Source organism: Rhipicephalus microplus, chromosome 8 (assembly GCF_043290135.1).
Source record: "Rhipicephalus microplus isolate Deutch F79 chromosome 8, USDA_Rmic, whole genome shotgun sequence".
NCBI lineage: Eukaryota > Metazoa > Arthropoda > Arachnida > Ixodida > Ixodidae > Rhipicephalus > Rhipicephalus microplus.
The window spans coordinates 17814395-17838068 of NC_134707.1; the positions used below are offsets into that span (position 1 = coordinate 17814395).

Consider the following 23674-nt stretch of genomic DNA (forward strand, 5'->3'; position numbering starts at 1 on the left):
CCTAAATATAAGCACATTGTAGAACTGCCTCCGTTGCATCTCTGTATGCATATGCAAAAACTACGTTTTTCGCAAAGAGTGCGCGACAGGTCTTACGCATATACATGCTCCATGCAAAATGTAGCATTCTTATGCATTGTATGCAGTACTAATACTCGCTATTAATCGTGTGAATTCAAACTGACACAGTTAGTGTCATCATCGTCATTCAGCATCGTTAAAACAGAAATATGATGATTACATAGCACTATCACTGTCATTCCATTTTATTTACCTTAATTAATATTCCTCATGCGAGACTTTCGTGACACCTGCTACTACAGTTGATCCCCATTATAATTATGACACATACACCAGGCAGCACTTAGTCTTTTTTTTTATATGAGTTGTCACTTATAAGCACGAGCACACGTATGTCTTTTCTTATGAACTCGTATTTCAATGTAGGCCCACTGGCGTCTCTCGTATCCGTTTGTCAATCTAACATCAGTGTATCATACAAAGTGCTCTGACTACTACAATGGCCCAAACAGACTGATACGGCTTCTTTGAAAAGGGGGAAAAAAAAGCTCACGAGAATTGTTGGCAGGGCTCCCAATTCTGCCAGCTTCTTGTTCACATCATCGTTATTGGAGTTGACGAGGGCATTCACTAGGTGGCACACCTCCAGCCGCGTCTGTCCAAGCGGCGGGTCAAGCACCCCAAATGTCGTCGTCCAGCCCGATTTCTGCCACGCAGAAAGAAGACAGGCATTTGTCACAGACTTCTTCTACAGCGGATTGAGTACATTTTAATAAGAAACCTAAATGATACCTTTCAAATGATCTTTATTTTAAAAGAATAGCTTATTCATTTATTTATTCATTCACAGTAAAATCCCGCTATTACAAAGTCCGCCACAACGAATACTTTTCCTGGATGTTTCCGTTTTAACAAAGTTTTCGCGAGTACTATCCGGTAAAGAAAAGGAGCTTTCCCAAGATTTCTGCAAAATTCGGCTATGAACTCTGCCATTTCTTGGCGGCTCCAGAGTGCACGGTCGCATCGCAGCAACCGTGCCTTTATCGGAGACATGCTTTCCACCTTCACACGCACACCCCGCCAAATTTATTGTCACCGAGATGCTCGAGGACAGATCGTCCACCCACCGTGATGATGCCGGTGGGTTTGATGCACATGCGGCCAGAGGCAGAATCGCGATCTTTCAGAAATTCTGCCACAAGTTTTTGACGTCGCACTAAAAACAAAACTAGCGCTCGTCATTACTGGTTCAGTTTTCGTGAATGACAACCACGGCGTCATGAACGCCTCGTAAACAATAAAAGCCTCGTAGATTAACGTTTCTGCTACCGGCCGCGACGCGTTTCCCGGCTAGACTGGCAGAACAACATGTTTGAACTAGGGGTACGAATTTTTATTTGCCCCACTTGCATCATTAAATCAACAGCTAAAAATCTTTTGTGCCACCAGTTTCCTGCCCGTAACTGTTTCTTATTTGGAAAGAAGGCACATGCTGTCATGGTGCGAGTAATTTTCTGATGCAATGAACAACTATCTATATGAAAAATTGTTCAGTGATTATTTGTAATTAAGAAGTGCTTAATTACGATAATGACAGCTTAAACACAATGTAGGTGTGTAATCATTTCAATACATGACCTTCAATTACAATCTTTTCAGTCATGTCTTTCACACCCCTCCTTTATACGAAAAACTTGGTTTGAAATCCATACATTTTCTTCACAGATCAAAAAAAGGCCTTATAAAAAATAAAAAAGGCAACAAAAGCACACCAAGAGAGGCCACATGTCGGAGAAGTCAAATATCACAAGACAAGCCAGAAATCAAAATTTTTAGGCGTGTCAGAGACGTCAAGCCAAGGTGACACTTTAAATGCAGTTTTCTCAATGCCGTATTTTCGGCATTATGCCTAGCTTGTAAAGCGTATATCTTGGCAACCACTTCAGAGATTTCGATATTGTTTGTTTTGTAACGCTCTTTGAACTGAGCTTCAGGGGGCTGCGATCTTATTTCTTTTCATTTTACTCCTTGAAGAACTTTTCGTGGGGCCTCTTGTTTGTAGTGCAAGTGTGCTCATTGCAGTGTCACTGGAGAAAATTTTAGCGTTCTAAAACAATTATTTTGACAATGCAGCCCCTTTCAGCATATATTTGGCTGTGCGTACAATAATTACCAACTATTTAGGTCCTCTTATAAATCCTCCAGCCCCTCCTGGAGGTTCAAGGAAGAAATAAATTGCCTCCCATCAAGTTTTTGTGATATCACCTCGAAACCTTATGGATGGACTGCAAGGCCAATTCTTAGTGTCTGTGCCAACTTTCATTAACCCTTTCAGACACCAACTATTAATAAATGTCCGTAAATGTGTCAACCCACTACAATGTTAGTTCAAGGCTTTCAATATTCTATTGCAACAAAAATAACGAGATAATTGTTGAATCTATGTGTGACACATTAACTCATTCTAATTAAGTTACAATTAAATATCTTTTCATCCTGAAGTCATTGATGCTTACTTTTGGCATAAATGAAATCTATTCTGAGGCTAGAAATACAGTGCAAACTTATTTTTGGTCATGTCAATTGTGAGCAAGAAAAATTTCTGCTTTTCACATTGCTTGCAGGAAGTTGCACATCGCACGACTTGTTAAACTTGGTAGTGCCTTAAGAAAAGTAAACATATGCAAAATGAGGTTAAATGAAGACAAATTAATCATGCACGGGGTTCAATTAATCTGGTGTACGATATATCTTGCCCTTTCTTAGCCTCTACTTGATGCAAAAAACAAAAATGAGCCATGTACAGAAGAGTGTACATAGCATCTGAAAGGGTTAATATCCAACCAGAAACAGCAAAGTTGGTTTCCAAAGGCACGTCCCCGAGCATGCCGCGAGAACACCCAATCTGCCCGCAACAAAACGCAACGAGACAAAGGAATGTTTGTTGCAGTTGGGAACCACCAACCTGCGGTGGGTCCGTGAGAAGCTTGAGGAAGTCGCCCAGGCGTGGAAGCACCGCAGCCAGCACTTTGTCAACGCCGGCCCTCAACCGCTCGACGTCCAGTGCCGTCATCTGCTCCGCATTCTCCGAGCGGAAGAAGAGGGACGCGAAGCAGGCGGTCTCGTTCTGCATCATGCCGGCACCTCCGCTGCTGCCGCCTCCTAGACTACCGCCGTTGGGGCTGTCGGCGTTATTGCTGTTCTGCTGCTGCTGTTGTTGCCCAGCGAGCCTGAAAACGACAAAGAAAATGATCGCAGCAGCCACACTTTTGAGGGAGAGGGAAAGAAAAAAAAAGCCAGGCTTGCACAAACACGCAGCATAGTCGCAGCGAAAGCTGGAAGAGCGGCCTTTCTAAAGCCCGTTGATGATATACTAACTGGGGGCAACTACTAGAAGCACACTTACAAGATGGCCACTACAGCAGAAGTACATTGACACCTCGATATAACGACTTTGAATACACTTAAATCTTATTATAACAAAGTTACATCTGACACAAAAGTAAAAGTAAGTTCGTTATGTCTGAAAATTCATTATAAACGTTTATTACTAACACTATATGTATCACAAGGCTATTTTTCTTTTACTTCGCTATAACCGACATTTCGTTATATCCAGGTTCGTATATCGAGGTCTGACTTATAACGAAGTATTCATTATAATGAAGTAAGTGACTAATAGCTCTGCCATAAATACAGTGTTACAAATAATTGTTCAAAACGAATTTTCGGATATAACAAAGTATTTTCGTGGCAGATACGAGTTTGTTATAATGAGGTCTGATAATTTTTGTAAAGTAGGCAAGAACACACTATATATTTTATTAGTCACTAGTCTACGGAGAAGCGCGTTACCTGCTGAAGGTCTGCTACGACACTAAATGTGCTTCGTTGACCCTGTGGCTGATGAGAAATTTATGGCTGAGTGTTATGTAATGAAAGGCAAGCCTTAGACTATCCTCTCGTTGAGCAATTCACATGTAATGACTGGTTGTGATTTTATTCTACTATTTTATATACTATATGTAAACATGATTCATAGTGCAATATGACACCTCTACTGTCTTTTTGTGAAGGAGTTTCAAGCACCGCTGCAACTAAGCGGTAAAATAAGACTGCCCCACAGAGGGCCTTGATTGAATTCCTGCTCTACCATTTTTTTTCCCCCTGTGGATACCACGTCCAAGCCTGTAGAAAATATTCACATTTTTTCTGCCTCTTGTACATGCCACCACCATCGCCGCTTGTGAGTTCATTTCATTTTGCCCGTTTCTAGAGTCCTAAAATTTTACTGTGATCTAGTTAAGCTAGCAAACCACAGAAAAGAAACAGTCTACGCCTTTTCAAACATTGTTTCGGGATATAGGCCAGCAGAAACAACACGAGCGGACACACCAGCAGCTCCAGCCGGCAGCACAAAAGCGGGACATGTTATGGCGTACCGTATTGCTGCTGCAGCACATTTTTCTACCTCCGGTGTTCTCGGCTATCGTAATCCAAACCAGGCTTTCGATGAACGCCTCCTCATAAAGGCCATGAGCTTTGACGTGCTGCACGGGTAGTCTGCGATAGCGGCGACACGATCCACCGCCAACGCCTTTGCCGCCATGTTGAATTTGCGGCTAGTTGTTTACGTCACATGGTTTGAGATCCAGTGCAGCCAGTGCAACCAAAGCCGTGAACCGAAAAAACGATCATCTATCGAGTGGCAGAAAAGTTGGTCTCATTTATTTTTTACACCGACCTCGCGGCGTGGTTTTCCGGCCACTTTGGTGGCGAAGCGAGGAATATTCCAGTGAGTTTTGCCACGTTCACACCCTTTGAGGCCAAACATAAACTATAGTTCCTCCCACAGACAATATGGGTTGTGCTGCGCATGCAAACGGCAATCCCGAATATAAATTGCACATTCATATCATCTGCGGTGGCTGGAAAAACTGTTTGTATAACACTGCATCACAGCGCATTTTATATAATGTAGTCCATTTGAAACAATCTTAAAATTTGTATCATCTTGAAATCCACATCAACGGTAATCCTATCATTTAAATTCTACTGTACACTGCAAACAGTTGGCCAACCGAATATTTATTAGTCGTTTGAATTAAACAAAGGTTTCAATATCGGGAGTCTACTATAAAAGTATTAACACACAAGTTTGCTTTCGACACAATGAAACAGGCCCTCACCCTTGCTTTCTAAACTCCAGCAATGAGAGTAGTACGGAGATGCCATTGACAAAGACAGATTCACATGTTCGGTCCCCGGAGAACATGTGCTCCAGGAGTGCCGCAACCGTCTCAGTCCTGAAAAAGCAGAAAGAACAGATTATTGCCTCACGAATTGATTGCCACAAAATTTTCGGATTTTGTCAAACCGAGTACAGGACATAAGCACTTTCTCTCTCCTTTCAATCTAGCACGGGTGCCAAAAGCCATGCAGGGGGCAAGAAGCTGTCTGTTCATCAGCACATGTCATTACCTTTAGCACTTTATTGTTTTTCTTTAAGCACGCAGCTTACTTTCAGCGTCACAAGGAGTGTGCTGGTGTAGCTCTACAGTGTATGCCCTTCTAGCAGCACAGATTGCAGCCCGAGCACCGGAGGGCGGCACACGGCGACCAAAGCAACTATGCAGCTTGAAATACTCTAATCAGCCAACCGCTGTGGACTTTTGGATTTAGGACATGGTCATCTTGAACTATGGCATCATTTGTCAAGAGAAGAGGAAGCGCTTCCTAGCTGATTTTAAAAATTAATTGTAAATTCCAGGTCACGTGCTGAGCTGTATTGTTTGGCCCCTGTCTTCCAGGGAGCCTCAACTAGGAACAGCCCACATTTTCTGCCCATGCTCAGAAAGTGTCGCCAGGGCGCCTCGAACTCCTGCAAAGCACACCGCAACACACTCGAACCACATGGTAACAAAGTTGCATCTTACACAAAAGTTTGTTAAATCCAAAAATTCGTTATAAAGATTTGTTTTTTACACTATATCTATTGCAAGAATATTTTTTCATTTACTTCTTTATAACCAATGTTTGGTTATATCCAAGTCTGAGGGTATTCGGTGTGCTGAACTTTCAAACTGCAGTGGTTTCGTCTCATCTTTTCCTGCGCTACAAGCGAGTTTGATATGAACAGTAAATGCCTTCCCATAATGCATGGCCAACTCACGATTCGAGTGACTCCAAAAGTGGGTCTGCCGGTGCCTTCTCCTGCAGAAGGGACATCTGTTCTCGGGTCAACTTGATCATCTCACAGAGCGCCTCCGCGGCATTGCTGTGTTTCTCCTCAGAGCAGCCGGGGTCAATCAGCGCAACCAACTCCTGCACCACCTGCGCTTTGTCCAGCCACTGGCGAGGAGAAAAAGAAACGAACGCACTCGAACATTTCCCACTCTCATACGCTAACGTTAGCGCGCACAATCCAACTGGTGCCACCTTGATATTCCTGCACCAAACACCGTGATGTAAGAAATTTCGAAGACACCTACTGGGTCCTACATAGCTTCCAATCGATAAAAATGAACTGCACTGTAATTCGTGGGTGCCAGAGACTTAGCATAAGAAGTTTCAGATAATGTCATTGAGCCAATGCCACGAAAATACCTAAAATAAATTTTAAAACTTCTTGCATCCCCCGGAGATATGGCCTGGAATTTGAAAATGAAACTTCGACCTTAATTTTCTCCGCTAATATTGAACTCATCAAAGAAAAACATGTGGCATTAGGGTTCTAAGAGTGCAGTTTGTTGATCTAAACCAAGTCACTGTTCCTCTTTAGTGTCTATTCAACGTGCCAAACCACAATAATTATTAGAAGAGACACACATATGGGGGGGGGGGGGGGGCTCCGTGAACTTAGACCATCGAGTTTTCTTTGACGCGCACCTAAACTTAGGAACACGGGCCTCGAGCCTTCTCGTCTCCGTCAAAAATGCAGCCGCAGCAACATTGCAAAAACTATTCCTCACCTGCGTGATGGAAGCACGCAACGCTTCGCTGTCGGTGCACGCGACAAACTTTAGGAGCAAGTCCATGATGGCTGAAGTCTCGATGTGTTTCAGCAGCAGGCGAACAAAGTTCTCCTTCTGCATGCACAGGTGAAACATCTGGAAAAGAGGAACATATTTCAAGGATGTGCGTGACAACTTCAATATATGAATGCAGCAAAACACCTCCCATACTTGAAAACAAGAGGTTGCGAAAAAAAAAAAAAAGACATAAGCAAGACACAGGAACAAGCGCAATGTGCACAAGTGAGGCACAGGAACATTGCGATTGTCTCTGTGCCCCACTTATGAACGCGTCTTATTTTCGCGCAACCTCTTGATTTCAAGAATGTTGAACAACATACTAAGCCAAAGAGGAGTTTCACTACAGTATATACCCCTCCCACATGTTTTCCCCAAGACCGTGAAGAAAAGTGCACAAACTGAAAAAAACGTATAATGTAAACATGCTATTAAAAGTGCTAAAAAGTGTCTAATAGTCATAGGCATTCACCGGATTTTGATTCGAGGGGGGGGGGGGGGGCATGCAAACCTGTGTTGCATTGCAACTGATGGAGGGGTGCTGATGAGGCTCAAAGGGGGCAGTTGTCCCTTTTGCACCCCACTGCCAATGAAATGCGCACAGCTTGACCTCATATTTAATTCCATCACATTGGGGCTTGAAGAAGTCACTGTTCATTACTGGCACTTAAAACAGTTGCGTGCAGAAGTTCAGAACCAACGGTAGGATGTAGCAAACTGTATCCAATATTCTAGCGCCAAACAAGGTACGGGCCATAGACTTACCACAGCAGGGCATAGGTTTATAACTTTCTATACATTTCAGGGTGGCTATAGGGTGACCATTGGGGGTCATTGCACAGTGCTTACCGAGTCCGCCTTTCGTGCGATGAGCATTGCGGCCGTCTTGGTGAAGAAGCTGGCCAGCAACGGGTTGAGAGGTGGATCGTTGTCAAGAAAGCCAAGCAACTTGGCCATCAGCGTCTCGCTCCTAACAAGTGTGTCGTTGATCTGCTGCACGTCGGACGTGAGGATCTCGCACGCTATGTTGGGGTACCTGCCAGGTTAAGAAGTGCCATAATACTGCAAGTTTTGACACTACATATTCATGTATCCTGAAAAACGCAACAGAAACTGCCTGTTGTAAAACCCAAAGCAAGCACCCCTATTCGAGCAAGTGCCCTTACCCCTGTTACTACCATCTTTGTACCTATTCACTGCAAAATCCTGCCACAGCAGCTCATATGAACCCAAGTTCTGACAGTCTTCAGATATATACGAGATTTCTTAGCACAGTAGACTCTCTTAAACGGAACTGCTGCTTAAATGCAACAAGTGCTACTGACAACATTGGTTTTGTACTTGAATTATGCACTCTTAATTCAACTCTCCGTAAACGGAATGCCTGTTAAATAGAAAAAAATTATTCTAATCCCTTCATGTTCCATTTAACGAGAATCTACTATACTTTTTACATTGCGGTGCCTATGGGTTGCATTCAGATTTGTCACCAATGGTTGAAATGTTTGAAGAACGTATCCCACCCCCCTTTCATAACACAAATTTTACACGAGAATTGTATACTGTTCAGCAAGAACAGTAATCACGTGTGTATTCAATGCAGCATTTCATTACATGCAAAGTGTGCATTCTTCTTACAGGCTCTTCCGCCACCGCCTGGAATTTCGGTCTACAACTGAACAAGGTCCCCCCCACCCCTAAATACTGCCCGATTATCCTTCATTGTACGGGGAGGGTGCTTGACCATGACTATACGGTACAATGACAGATTTAATTTTTTCTTTATTTCTACATCACTCAAGACAAGGGTCAGCCCTCTCCTGGTACTGAATACTGTCGAAAATTGAAACATGAATGGCAATGAACAGCAAGAAGAGTCTTTTACAAGTAATTACATGTAATCGCAAGGTGAAATCCATGCATAACAAGCCTCTGCGCATGTGTCAGTCTTAATCCATCGCGGTCCATTGTTGGATCCCATCCAGCTTCACAACAAGGCCACAGCAGTTCATGTCGCTCATGGTCGATTCACAGGCACGTTTTCCCATTACATCCACCATCACATATACCATTACACCGCTCCATGTAGGAAAGGTACGTGAAAATTTTGAACTGCAAAAAGTTTAACATACAATTCGTACACAGTTTGACGAAAAGAATGAAGAAAGACATCACAAGTGTCGTTTAAAAGTTTCAATTTCAAATTTCAAACATTATCGTGTATAAAAACTTTTGTCTGTTTCAAACATTCTCAATGAGCATAAAAAAATCAATACGACTGCAGGTGAACCTGTATACACCAAACTCGCATAAAGAATTACTGTGTACATTAAATAGTTGTAAAATCTCCTTGACCACGTATTTGATACACAAGATATTTTCTATATCAAATTACCACTACATAAAGAACCGTTTTGTGGTCCTTTTCGGATTCACCATATCCGACCATATTTCCGGATTCACCATATAAGTCGACTAAGAAAACTTGACGGTGAGAGCCACATTCTTTTTCTCATCAGTCGACATACCGATTCTACCCAGCCACATTTGAAAGCTTTTGGCAACTTACATGGGTTTGCATGGCCTGAAAGATTGGAGGCATTGCACGCTTTTAGCCCCCTACCACAAGACCACTGCCAAGCCATCACGAACCAACTAGCCGTTTTCGTTGCAACTTAAACCCCACTATAAGAAAGTCACACCTGCCAGGAAAATGCTTCTCTAGATCAGAAAATTCGTTACAAACACATATTTGTACCACTGTATCTGTGACAGAGCTATTTTTCATTTGCTTCGTCATGATGGATAATTCATTATATCGGGGTTCGTTATACCGTGGTTTTAAGTGTATTACTGACCTCACCTATAATTTTACATTGCTTCCATGACCAGCCCACCTATGACCAAGCGACAGCGGCACGTAATGTTATGTAATGCTACGTGATCAATTTTTGCCATCTGTGACATCATGATTTCCTGCATCGTGTTGACGCCAAGAAAAACCAACGATCAATTTTCCCATCTGACGAGGCCTCTATGGCTTCCGCCTCAGTGATAGCAGTGACATCATTCCTAAACGTGAAAATTCTACGCAGACAAGCTTTGTCGAACTGCCAGGGAGACCCAAATGTGGAGAAACGAGGGCACTCACTTGTATCTCATCGTTTCGTCAATATCCTCGGGCGGCTCGTGGGTGATTAGGTCAACCAGCTCTTCCATGACTTCTGGCTTCACGAGGCTGTTTAGCGAAAGAGTGCGAGTAAGCAAGTAAATATATTGGCCAGAACTCTGGCCATTTTACAAACACATTCAACTTAATAAATTGAAATAATTACATGATGTGTACATACAGCAGGAAGTCTCATAGTTAGAAACTGAAATGGGACCTCCATTCCATAAGAATTATTGTAACATAAAAAGATGGCAATGTGTAAACCATATTGAAAACCATATTTAACCATACTGAAAAATCATAAGACATGGCATAAGTGAAGAGAAAAACAACAGTTACATGATTAATAGTGTCATCCATTGGCAGATTCGGAGCACTTCTGGCGATACTTTTTCTGCTCCATACGGAGCAAGTCTATTTCATAGGAAGATTGAGAGTGCTCCATGTATGTTTCATTGGCAGATCTGAAGCAGCCCCTTCTCGAGAGATCCACTCCACGGAGCAAATTCCTCTGCTCTGCAAAAATCTGCAGATTCGACCGTACGTCGCAGGCGCCCCGTGCCTTGAAACGGTGCCAACTTTGGGCACGCCAATGGACGCCGCTCGCATTGGTGGCGCGTCGCGTTGGAGCTGACGTTTTGCTAGCGTAGCATCGCTGAGCGCAGCCTGCCCACTCCAGAAAGAAGAGAGACGCGCGCATCGCGTTCCATTCCGACCCTGCCATTTGCTCCAGAGGAAGCATGTGCGTTTCACTGGTAGATTTCCTCGTGTTGCTCTCCGCCAGAGTGGAGTGCTCCGGTGCAGAGTTCGCTGGCCACTCCGAATCTGCCAATCGATGACACCATAAGCATTACAATTTCTGGGGTTTTACATTCAAAAACTAAGATATGGTTATGGGGAACACCGTAGTGGAGGGTTACTGAAATCTTTAAGATGTGCCCAAATTAAAGTACACGGGCCAATAGCACTTTTCGCCCATCTAAATATCGCCGCAGCAGCTGGTATTCGATCTCATGACTTCCTTGTAAGTACATAAACTAAGAGGCATAAGCCTAGACTGTAATAGTGAAAGCTACAAAGATAACATTTCTTTAAATAAACAAATATAAAGGTACACAAGCGATTAAAAAATAACACAAAAGAGGCATACCAAAATAATGAGAAGTATGAAGTTAAAAGAAAGTTCATAAGCTCAATATTAAACATGTGAGCTTTCAGCAGTTTTAAATTTAAGTGATGCGTTCCATGTAACAATGCTGAAAAATGTAAGACTCTCAGATGTGGTCGGTGTGAATGCAAGGTAAAATGAGGTTAAAGGGCCAGTAAACAACACCGAGGTCCGAAAATTGTTGTAAAAAGAAATATGTGCACTTTTGCTTGACGATCATGCTACCGAAAGAATTTTGCGAAAACGTGCTACTATAAGGGAGTTACAGGGGTTGGAACATCCGTTTCAGCTAGCTTCAAATTTTTGCACGGCCTCACTACCCTTCACCCTCAAAGGGTGCTTGAAGGCATAGCCCATCGTCGTGACTGGTTTAGACCAATCGACGTGCTACATGCTACGTCAAGTCACTGACTGCGACATTGCGTCACTGCATGTGAAAGGAGGATCAGTCAGGCATAGCAAACGAGTACAGAAATTGTTTTTCGAAATCGAGGCTCTGTGCGGAGTGCAGCACTGTAATATTCGAAAGAGATGATCACCACGATCTACTCTGCAAATTGCAGAGCTTCCTTGGGGGTGTAAAAAAAGAAGTCTGAGCCTGTTGACTGGCCCTTCAATAGCACAACTTAATTAGCACTTTTAATTATGCATGAGTGGCCGCGCTACAACTATGTGCAGATAGCATGTACTCGATCTATCCAGAGCCTTTCATAATACATAGTTCTGATATACTCTTTTAGAAAAACCCAAAAAATTTCCACCAAGTTTTTTTCGAAGAAGTTAACAATTTTCTACCTTTCACAAAAAATACGGTAGAATCTTCCTAAATGTAATCTCAAGGAATCAGGACACTATTGTCTATTTATTAGGCATTTGCTTTGCCAGCAAAGATTAGTGACCAGTAGTAGAAAGATTGTTAGCCTAAGAGAAGCCCTGACAAAAAATTTTGCACTTTTTTTTTTTTTGCTATAGGTAGCTTATGACCTACTTATCCCAGCTACAACCTTGTTTGCGAAAGAGCACGATGCTTATTTATTTAGAGATGTTTTCAAAGTGCTTAGTCGAAACTTCTGTTTCAAAGACCACTGAGCTCGACTGGAGCAGTTCATGTTGGGGACTGCGTGGCAAGTTCCCTCGTGGTTCAAACATTCCGGCCACGTGACTGCACAAAACTGCGACATAGATGGCGCACGCGAGAGCGTACATGAGTGTGCGCTGCTCCGACACCCAGCAAAGCCAGCACACGTAAGGCCACAGACACTGAGGAAGAAATTGCAGGTAGCGCGATGCGCATGCCAAGCAAACAGCCAACACAAACTCATGAAGTAAGTTTGTTTACACTCCCCTTGCGTTGATGGTGGCATTACGAGGGGCACCACAATTAGCTCAATCGCACGGCATGCGTATTAAAATTGACTTAAACACGTTCTAGGCTATATTTGCCTTTGATAATTTGTAGTCGTGTCTCTGCCTAAATAAACCTATCTGACTCATTATCTCACCTTCAAAATTTTGTGTCAGTGCTTCCTCAAGAGACAATTTTCGAAGCATTTTATTTTGCCACATTACAACCACTCTACACTTTTTTTTTTACTCTATTGAACTATTATGGCTGGTTCCGTAGGTCAGATACAATTTTTTAAAATGTTTAACGCACTTTATTCACAATAAGTTTGGCACCTTGCATGTATGCCTGAACTGAACCGCATGAATTTTTTTGTTTTTGTTTGTGCTGATGCATAACATGGTGTAAATGTTATTGTGCAGTGTCAGTCATGTCTTTTCTCAATATACGGTGTTATATTACTTGTATTATGATAGTTCAAGTATTCTATTAAACCCAGTTTGTTCCCTTTTGGTTGTAAATGTAATTTCTTTCTAACACTATTTCTAATGTCTGCTCTATTACTTGTGATAATAATAACTGGTAGGATTTAACATCCCAGAACCACGATATGGTTATGAGAAATGCCATAGTGGAAGGCTTCAAAGGTTTTGATCACCTGGGCTTTTTTAAATGACCACAAACCAGGTTTGACAATTTTGAGCTGACAAGCACAATATGTAAATAAGGCGTTCATTATCACGTCTACCAAAATTTGCAATGCTACATGCCGCGGAGATGGGTCAAATTTCAAGATGAACCCTGCTCCTTCTTCCTTTTGCGAGTGCGCGCCCAGAGAACGAGGGCATGACGTGCGCCTGTGAATGGCCCTATGTACACGGCAATATAGTGATGTTGGTCGTCTACGTAGACGACTACGCTCTGACGTTACCAACAGTGGCACGTGATTGGCGAAAATCATTTAACACAACATGCATAGTTTATGTAATTGTTCCTTGAAAAGATAATTAGATCTCTAGATAAATAATGAGACGCTATAACGGAATGTGAGCTTTTTTTTTTTCATTTTTTCCCCTGTGAACTGCAACGAGATGCGGGGCTAATGTGCCGGGGTTTAGCATGAATTTGTGTCCCCACAGTCTGCGCAGCGAGCAGACGACAGCCGTGGAACGCTCCTACGTGTTCAGCAACTCATTTTGCTCATCTCACGACCTCCTCATCTATTGTACCGCGTCTAAACCAGCGTTTCCAAACTATCCCGCAGAAACAGACAGTAGACATCAAAACAACACTGGTCAACAACAACAAAAAAGACCCTCGCATGCACGACGGTTGGGGTGGTTCGGGCACGTCATGCGCACGTGACCTCTTGGTCCAATGCTGAAGAAATTTAGCTTGCGAAGGCTAGGCAGAGGAGTGGCAAGAGTTTCAAGCTTGCCTCCTCTCATCCTCATGGTTGAAAATTATGTAGAAGACGAAGAGTGGTGATATCAGCATTAAGATCACTGTTAGCAATAAAGAACAGGTCGACGGGTAGGCTTCGCCATGGGCACGGCGGCTCGTCCTTTTCTCTACACCCATTTCGTGCCACTTAAAAAAAAAAAAACAGTTTTCTCAGTTCGTAACCAACTGATCCAAAAATTTTTGTGGCAGAATGTTTTTCACCGGACACCCAACAACTTCCACGGTCTAACTAAAGCTTGGTATGGGGCCTGGTGAGTGGCCCTTTAACACACACCTAAATCTAAGTACACAGGCATCAAGCATTTTTGCCTGCTTCAAAAATAAGTCCGCCACAGCTAGGATTCGATCGCGCGACCTGCAGGTCAGCTCTCGAGTTAATAATTATGAGAGCACTAATTATAGGAGATTCTCCCTTACCCTCGACAGCTGTTTTACAAGAACTAGGGCGGCATCACAATGCCTTGGGTGACATATGAAGCAGATTACATGAGTACAATGAACAATAAATTGGAACACAGAAACTAGTAACACAGGTAAAATTAGACCCACACGAAATGCAAACTTACAACTCGATGAGGCGTTTCGTCTGTGCCTTGCATTCCTGCAGAATGTCTTCTTCGTCCATCAACTCCTTTAGCGTCACATTCTGAAAAGAACAGAAAGCAAAAATACGCGCAGTTGCTAAATCTGAACTTAATGCCCCAAAACCACCATTGAAGGATCCTGGAAATTTCAACAATGTGGGGTTCTTCAACGCGGCACTAAACTGAAGCAATAAATAAGCTTATTACACTCTGAAAATTTCTAGTTTTCATTATTTTTAATCCCAAAGAATTATTAGTATATGACAAAATCAATTTCGAAAGTATTCATTTTGATATTTCCCACCAACGGCGACACCACAGATTTCAAAGTGCTTCTTTGTATACTGGACAAATTGCCTTAACTAAATTTGCCAAAACGCTTCACTGTTATGTATCTGGCTACCCCAGAAGAAAATGCATTTCACTTTTACCAATCATGAACTACACAGGCCTCAGTAGAAGCCAGCGAAGTCCATGACATCGCGACGACTAGTGTGGGAACTTTGTGGTGGTATATGGTAAGGAGAACTTTATTCAAGTCCTGAGGACCAGTCCAAGACTGATGCTGGCTGCTTTCACGTCGGGACAGAGAGACCAAGCCCCTTTGCTGCCACACGGGCCCTCCGGACAACCCTGAGTTGGTCTGCCAGCGTGTCACTGTGCAGCATTCACTGCCACCACTATTCACCGTGAGAAGCCGGACAAACCATTGCCCTTGTCACCACCCACATTCCTCTTTCGTGTGTTATCTTGCTGGCGCAAGTGTGACGATAATAAGAACATCTGGGGTTCACCGTCCCAAAACCACGACACGATCATTAGAGGTGGCGTGGTGGAGAGCTCCAGAACATTCGACCAAGTGAGGATCTTTAATTTGCACCTAAATCTAAGTACATGGGCCTCAAACGTTTCCACCACCATCGAAAATGCAGCCGCCGCAGCCAGGATTCGATCCCGAGACCTCTGGGTCAGCAGTCGAGTGCCATAACCACTGGACCGCCGCGGCAGGGCTAGCAGACGAACTGCGATATTTTTGGTATCGCGAAAGAGCAATTCAATATTACGAGAAAAATCCCTTTAAAGTTCGTAAATGTTCCGTGTTCCTTAAAGGAAGGAGTACCGACCTAAATTTTAAATACTTCCAGGTCGTTGCTCTAAATACAAACATGGGTGTCAAGACACCTAAAATTAGAGTCGCAGTGCTTGGGAATGCATTGAATATATTTTTGATGCCACTACGTTAAAACGGCAATTTCAGCTTTGGTATGGACAGGGCAGCTTTGCAGCGACGTGTCGACACATGTCGGACCTCACTGGAAGACTGCAACTGTCGACATACTAGCAAGAGCTGTCAGTTTGAGGTCAGCTACACGTGGTTCACGTAAACGAATGAATTGTCCTCCAAAGACTACCAACAATGATTTCTGCAATTGAGGCAGCACGCAGATTTCACAAACCCAGAGAACTGTGTGGAGGTGTTGTGATAGCATTCAATGTGGTGGGGCTAGCCAGCAGATGCTGGGCGACGAAAACTTCAAAATAAAATTGAAATGTTTCATACGTGTTGTCTGGCTCTCTTGTTTGTGGAGGATGTTTATGGCCCACACCATGGAAATGAAAAATGTTCCTGTTGGGGTGCCTCAAAATTGTGTCAATACTCCTTTAAATGCTTACCCCAACTGCACGCAAGTACAAACACACACGCGCACAAGCACACACACACACACACACACAAAATTTGTTAGCAATGATTACTTTTGGAAGCAGCAGCGAAACAACAAGCAATATGTTGATTTTCCACATTGTCAGGGACTTGGCTGTGACCATTTATGCAAGTTTCCTTCCCCCGTATTCAGACCCCCCCCCCCCTTAAACTTGATTTTATATGCAGCACAAACATGTCTTGAACGCAGTCTCTAGGCAGTGCCAAGGAAGCACACATGTATTTAAAATGCGCTGCCTTGAAGCGGTGGCAAGGAAAGTTCATCAAGGAGCATTTCTATATATGGGGTTGAATTGTCCAATTAAATTTGAGTGTCTGAGAAGTGACTACAGCATTTCACGAAGGCATGACCTTCGAGGGTAGGATATGGGGCAACTGAAACTTGCATGAACACTGTTGTTTTTGTCATGAAACAGTGAACCATTAATAAGACTGCAGATTGAACAAATATGTATGAAAACGCCTACCAGCTACCCTTATCTCAAGTTTGAATGCCACAAAGCTCTCTAAAAAAAAAAAGATGCCGTAAAATTTCTGCAACCTTCTCACTATGGGCAGTTGTTACTTGGCATGGAAGACATGGCTGTCTCACTGATTCAAAATCACTGTGTGTTCTCTGTATAAGAACATGTTGCCACGGGCATATATTATATTTTTTTCGAAGCCCTCGCTTTCTCCCTCAGTAAAGCTGGTTTAATGTACGGCGTCCACATCACGACAGACCACTCTGGTTGGTGTAAATGAAAACAGAACGAATGAATGAACCAAATCACCAAACAACTGCCCCGAGAAACGCTACAATATCTCTCTTACGATGGCATGATTCATGGCAGCAGCCCGACACAAATTTTAAGTTCTGGGGTATTACGTGCCAAAACTACCCGATAATTAAGAGGCCTACGGCAGCAGGTGAATGCAGACCAATTACAACCACCTGGGGTTCAATAACGTGCAATCACATATAAGTGCACGGATGATGTTCCACTTCGCTCTTATTGAAATGTGGCTGCAGACGACAAGAATCAAAAACATTTTCGAGCTTACCAGTGTAATACCTTAACTTAGCTTAACTAAGCTGGGTAAACACTGCACCAAAAAGGACGAAGGCATAAGGACACAGTACGCAAGATGAGTGCTGAACTTTCGTGACAGGCAGTGGGCATTTAGACCCATGCATGATGGGTGCCAGACTCGAAAACATATGAAACGCATGATTACCTACGCTTTGGCAAAACATTAATGACAAGGAACGTATAGGGGATGTTGTTATAGGTAACAGTAAGCAAATGTGAAGAAAGAATGATATGTGGAGTTTATTGTCCCAAAACCACCATATGATTATGGAAGACGCCGTAGTGGAGGACTACGCAAATTTAGACAACCTGGGGTTCTTTAATGTGCATCCAAATCTGAGCACGCAGGCCTACAACATTTTTGCCTTCATCGAAAAGGCAGCCACCGCAGCCGAGATTCGATGGCACGACCTGTGGGTCAGCAGCCGAGTACCTTAGCTACTAGACTACCGCGGCGGGGCAATGTGAAGAAAAAAAAGTGGACGAAAAGATAGCTTGCCGCCAACTGGAACCGAACCTGCGACCTCCGAATAATGCGTCAGACGCTCTACCACTTAGCTACGGCTGCGGTCATCCCTCCGTCTATTTTATAGAGTATATATATGCATCGAAACGTTGAGCATAAATCAGCACTGCCAGTAGCCATAATGGCGATTGTAGAATCAATTTTTTATTGTCTGTTGGCGTCACGTAGCGCGTGACCATAATACGAGCTGGCAGCTGACCAATGGTCCCCCGTATACAACCTGAAGGCGCCAAGTCTGGTAGAACTAGAATCTTGTTGTAAATGGTCAGCTGCCAGCTCGTAATATGATCACATGCTACATGACGCCAACAGGCAAAAAACATGTTTCCACACTTTTCATAATGGCCACTGGCGGCGCTGCTCTCATGTTTAAATTGTCGTCGTCGGGGCGCCTTCGTCGGGGCGCCTTCGTCGAGGTCGGACGTGTTTTTGGAGAGCTCCGGAATGACAGCTACAGATAAGTGTTTTTGCATGTTTCCAGCTTGCCTCTGTATGTAGCGTTATGAGAACGTAAGGCGCTAGCGTAAAGCTTGATTAGGTCTAGTACGGTGTACGTTTTTTTTTTTTTAGTATTCTGTACTGTGTCTTTTTTTTCTCCAGCCACCACGTGGCTGAGGCCTGCGCGTAGACCGACCACGTGCATGCGCAGGTGCTGTGAAGTGTAGCGTATTTATTTATTATTGTGGTTCTTTTTGGCTTAGACCAGTGTATTTTAGTACAGTTTTCTAACACGTGGGCATCGGTAAACTGAGCTAGCCATGGTCAAAAAGACCGTAAAGTGTTCAGAGTGCGGGATAGGGAGGAAGGTGGAAATTAGTGCGGAAGAGAAAGCAGAAGATGACGCCAAGTGTAGACAGTGCGAGTTCGAGGAGAAAATGAAAAATATGATGGCGGTCCAGAGTGGGCTCATGGAGAAAATCGCAGAGCTGGAGAATGCATTGGCGAAGGAGCGAGAGAAAACGTCAGCCATGGACGAAAGGCTCCGGGCAGCCGAGAAAGGCCTATCGAAGGTCGTGAAGGGGAACGAAGACGCAGGTGACGGCGGAAGCATTATGGCGACGACCCCCCGTGTGGGAGAGGTGAGGGAAACAGGCATGACAAAGGCAGATACATTGGCCACAGGGCCCAGCTACCGGGAAGTAGTTTTGAGGGAGGGAGGGAGCAAACCAGCAGCCGTGACTCACGCTAGTCACCTAGTCGGCAGCCAGGTGCAGGTTTCAGAAGGAATGTCTGAACAGGTCATCATCGCCGGTGACTCAAATTTAGTCCGATGCGCAGCGGCAATCAAAGAAAGGGTGAAAGGCGACAAGAGAGTTGCGATAGGGACGTTCCCAGGACAAACGCTGGGGACAGTAATGAATCAAGCGGGTGAACAACTCGCAGCTAAAGCTAACAATCGTAACCTCGTTGTAATTGCGGGCGGGTTAAATGACGTCCTGAAAAAAGAATCGTCAGGACTAGCGACGACCTTGGCGAAAGGGGTGGATGACATGCGCACCGTGTCCCCCCAGGTGCAAATTGTAGTATGCACAGTACCGGAAGTACCAGTACGCAACATCAACCTGCAAAGAGCGGTAGTCGACGCAAACAAAGAGATATGGCGAATTAGTCGAGAGAAGAGTTTCGAGGTAGTGGATTTAAACAGGGAAGTGCACAGGTGGGGTGGATTCCAAAGAGACAAGATTCATTTCGATAAGAGGCTTGGACACGAGGTGGGCTGGCGACTGGCAGGACGCGCAGTAGCTTTTTTGGGGGGCTCACGGGCCCTTCGGAGTCCGGGGTAGCTCGTAACAGGGAAAACAACCAGGAGGACGCTTTGACAGGTAGAATTGCGAAAAACCAGAAAAAAGGTAAAAGAAAAAGGAAAAAGGCGCGTGTTGCAATTAGTTACATAAACATGCAGGGTGGCAAAAAGAAGGCAAAATGGTTAGAGATTGAGGAGCAGTTAAACAAAGAACAGATAGGCGTGTATGCGGTTACAGAAACACACCTTAGAGACTTGGAAGAGCCACCACATATTAAAAATTATGTTTGGGAAGGGTGTAACAGGACCATATCGGAAAGGAAAGGTGGGGGTGTAGGAATGCTAATTCACCGCGGAGCCAAATGGGTTAGAGTGAAACAGACGTGTTCAGAGCACCTCTGGGTTCTGGGCACAGTAGGTGGAAAGGAAACGTGGCTAGGGGTAGCCTACTTGTGGACGGGGAATAACTGCAGAGAAAAGAATCAGGAGATAGTGGATTGCATGAGTGCGGATATTAAGGAATTTGGTAATGGGGCCGAAATCATCCTTCTAGGGGACATGAATGCCCACATACATGACCTTGACGGATATTCAGACACCAATGGGAAGTTATTACTAGATCTTTGCGAGCAACATAGTCTGGAGATAGTTATCACGGGGCCTAAATGTGACGGCCAGATCACATGGGAAGTCGGAAACAAGCAATCAAGTATTGATTATTGTCTCATGACTGAAGGAATTTACCACAAACTGACAGAAATGAGGATAGACGAGGAAGGCATTAACAGCTTGGGTAGTGATCATAAACGAATAACATTACAAATGGGATACGAAACTAAAAATATGAGCATGGAATCAAAGTCTGGCAGCTCGTATTTAAATGACAAACAAATAATAAATATAGCCGCAAGAGTCGAGGAAGAAGTAGGCGAAATACCAGGCAAGGACTGGGAGTATAGGGAGCTGTTACATCTAATGACGAAGGAGATAGGGAAAGAGAAGAAAACCGTTTGCTGGAAAGGAAAAAGGAAGCCAAAAAGTTGGTGGAACAAGGAAATCCGGGAGGCGATCGAGAAGCGACGCGAAGCATCACGGGAGCATAGAAAGGCAAAAAAGGAGAAGCGGCCGCAGGACGAAGTCAAAAAAATATGGGAAATCTATTTGGAGAAAAAATCCCTTGTACAGAAATTGGTAGAGGCAAAAATTAAAGGTGAAAGTGAACGCTGGATGACAGAGATACACGAAAAAAAGGAGGCCGCGCCTAGGATTTTTTGGAGCCACATAAAGGCGCTAGGTAGGAAGTCTGTCACAACGCAACAACATATTCTAGATGAAGGAGGAAATCAATTGGAAGGGTACGAAGCGCTAGGTTACATCCAAAAGGTAACAGCCGATTCGTTTCAAAAGAGCGTCCAGGGGATCTCCCCGGTGAGTAAAAGTGTGGCGGAGAAAGCAACAGAGGAAGAGCTAGTACTAGATAATTTCAACTGGAAAAAGGCCGAAGGAAAAATTCCAAAGCGCACTGCCGCGGGTTTAGATGGGATTCCCGTTAGCCTCATTAACGAACTAGGACATAACACTAAAGAAGCATTGTTAAAAGCAGTAGAAAAAAGCTTAAAGGACGGACAAATACTGGACAGTTGGCGACAAAGTAGAATGAACTTAATCTATAAAGGCAAGGGAGAAAAGGACAAGATTCGCTCGTATAGACCACTAACCATTACATCGGTACTATACAGGTTGGCGATGCAAGCAGTAAAAATGAAAATAGAAACATGGGCCGAACATAACGATATTTTGGGAGAACTTCAGAACGGATTTCGAGTCGACAGGCGGTTAGACGATAACCTGTTTGTTCTCACTCAGTGTATAGAAATATCTAAAATAGAGAATAGGCCCTTGTACGTGGCTTTTCTAGACATCACTGGGGCATACGACAACGTTAATCAGGAAATTTTGTGGGATATATTGAAAGGAATGGGCATGGGCGACGACTGTATACAGCTTTTGAGGGAGATATACCGAGAAAATACAGTTTGCATAGAGTGGGAAGGAATGCGTAGCAAAGAGAACGTTGAGGTTAGCAGGGGTCTGAGACAGGGATGTCCTTTGTCCCCACTGTTATTCATGCTGTACATGGTGAGTATGGAAAAAGCGCTAGAAGGTAGCAACATTGGTTTTAATCTGTCACACAAACAGGGCGGCATGATGATTGAGCAGAAGCTTCCAGGTTTATTTTATGCGGACGATATCGTCTTATTTGCGGACAGTCGAGATGATATACAGCAGCTGGCGAATATATGCGGAAGGGAAGGTGAAGCTCTTGGACTAGGATTCAGTGTAACGAAGTGTGGTTTGATGGTATTCAATGATCCCTGTGATCAGACGGTGTCCATACAAGGCCAAGAAATACCGAGGGTAAGTGAATACAAGTACCTTGGAGTATGGGTAAATGAGAGTGATAGATACATGGAGGTACAGGAAAAAGCCTCGGCAGCAAAAGGAAAGAGGAATGCGGCAATAATGAAGCACAGAGCGTTGTGGGGATACAATAGGTATGAGGTGCTTCGAGGTCTGTGGAAGGGTGTAATGGTTCCAGGGCTTACTTTTGGGAACTCAGTGGTGTGCATGAGGGCAGAGGTGCAATCGGGAATGGATGTAAATCAAAGGACTGTGGGACGCCTCGCGTTGGGTGCTCACGGGAAGACGACACACGAGGCTGTAAAGGGCGATATGGGGTGGGCAGGTTTTGAGGCGAGGGAAGCGCAGAGCAAAATAAGGTTCGAAGAAAGGCTAAGAAATATGAAGGAGAGTAGATGGGCAGAGAAGGTGTTCCGTTATTTGTATAGGAAGAGCGTGGACACACAGTGGAGAAAAAGAACTAGAAGACTCACTAGTAAATATACGGCTGGTATTGTGAGCCATATGTCAACAAAGAGCGTTAAGGGAAAAGTCAGGGAGGCGGAGAGGATTTACTGGATGGCAGCTATGGAGAAAAAACCGGCTTTGAGTAACTACCGAAAGGGCAAAAATGAAATAAGGAGGGAGGCATTTTACGATAATTCAAGGGGAAGCGCTTTACTGTTTGAAGCGAGATCGGGTTGCCTTAGAACGCGTAGTTATAAAGCAAGATTCAGTAAAGAAGAAGAACAATGCACATGCTGCGGGAAAGATAAGGAAACGGCGGAGCATGTTCTGATTGAATGTGGAGATATCCACCCAGGTGTACGTTTGGGCACGAGCCTACAGGAAGCCTTGGGTTTTAGGGACAACAATGGAAAGCTGAACACACCCGCGATTGAAATAAGTAAGAGACGGTTAGAGTATTGGTGGCAGAAAATTAGAGAGAAAGGACAAAAATAAATATTGGAAAAATAAAATATGGACAGTGTGCCGTAAATGGCAGAGAACTTAAGCTGAAAATTTACCTTTTTTTTCCATTAAGATAGAATTTATCGAAGTAGAGGCATTAGGCCAACATAAAAAAAAGAAAAAAAGGTTTTTTTTTTTTGTCGAGCCTGGTGGCATACTTGTCACCACCCCGTTATAAAGGGGACGCTCATAGCATCCATCCATCCATCCATCCATCCAATTACGGATAGGTGGCGTCAGCCGCCGTCCGATCTAAAGGGTACAGTCAGATCAATCCATCCATCCATCTATCCAATACACATATATGCCTATAAAGTGGACGGAGGGGTGAGCACTACTGTAGCTTAATGGTAGAGCGCCCGAAGCGATACTCGAAGGTAGCAGGTTCTGTCCCCCTGCTAACGGCGTTATCTTTTCATCCACTTTTCTTTCCCATTTGCATAACAGTTAC

At 43.9% G+C, this 23674-nt stretch overlaps 1 protein-coding gene across 5 annotated transcripts in view; it reads right to left on the reverse strand.

The window, feature by feature from the left end:
- LOC119164191 (serine/threonine-protein phosphatase 6 regulatory subunit 3) overlaps positions 1–23674 on the reverse strand; it is a 64741-nt gene that overhangs the window by 37171 nt on the left and 3896 nt on the right. For all 5 annotated transcript variants that reach the window (XM_037416321.2, XM_037416320.2, XM_037416319.2 and 2 more), the window contains exons 3-10: positions 14768–14847; positions 10204–10290; positions 7902–8088; positions 6993–7130; positions 6194–6372; positions 5211–5327; positions 2987–3251; positions 575–727 (exon numbers count right to left, since the gene is read on the reverse strand). In XM_037416321.2, coding sequence (XP_037272218.2) covers positions 575–727; positions 2987–3251; positions 5211–5327; positions 6194–6372; positions 6993–7130; positions 7902–8088; positions 10204–10290; positions 14768–14847 — 1206 coding nt within the window. The remainder of the gene's footprint in view (positions 1–574; positions 728–2986; positions 3252–5210; positions 5328–6193; positions 6373–6992; positions 7131–7901; positions 8089–10203; positions 10291–14767; positions 14848–23674) is intronic.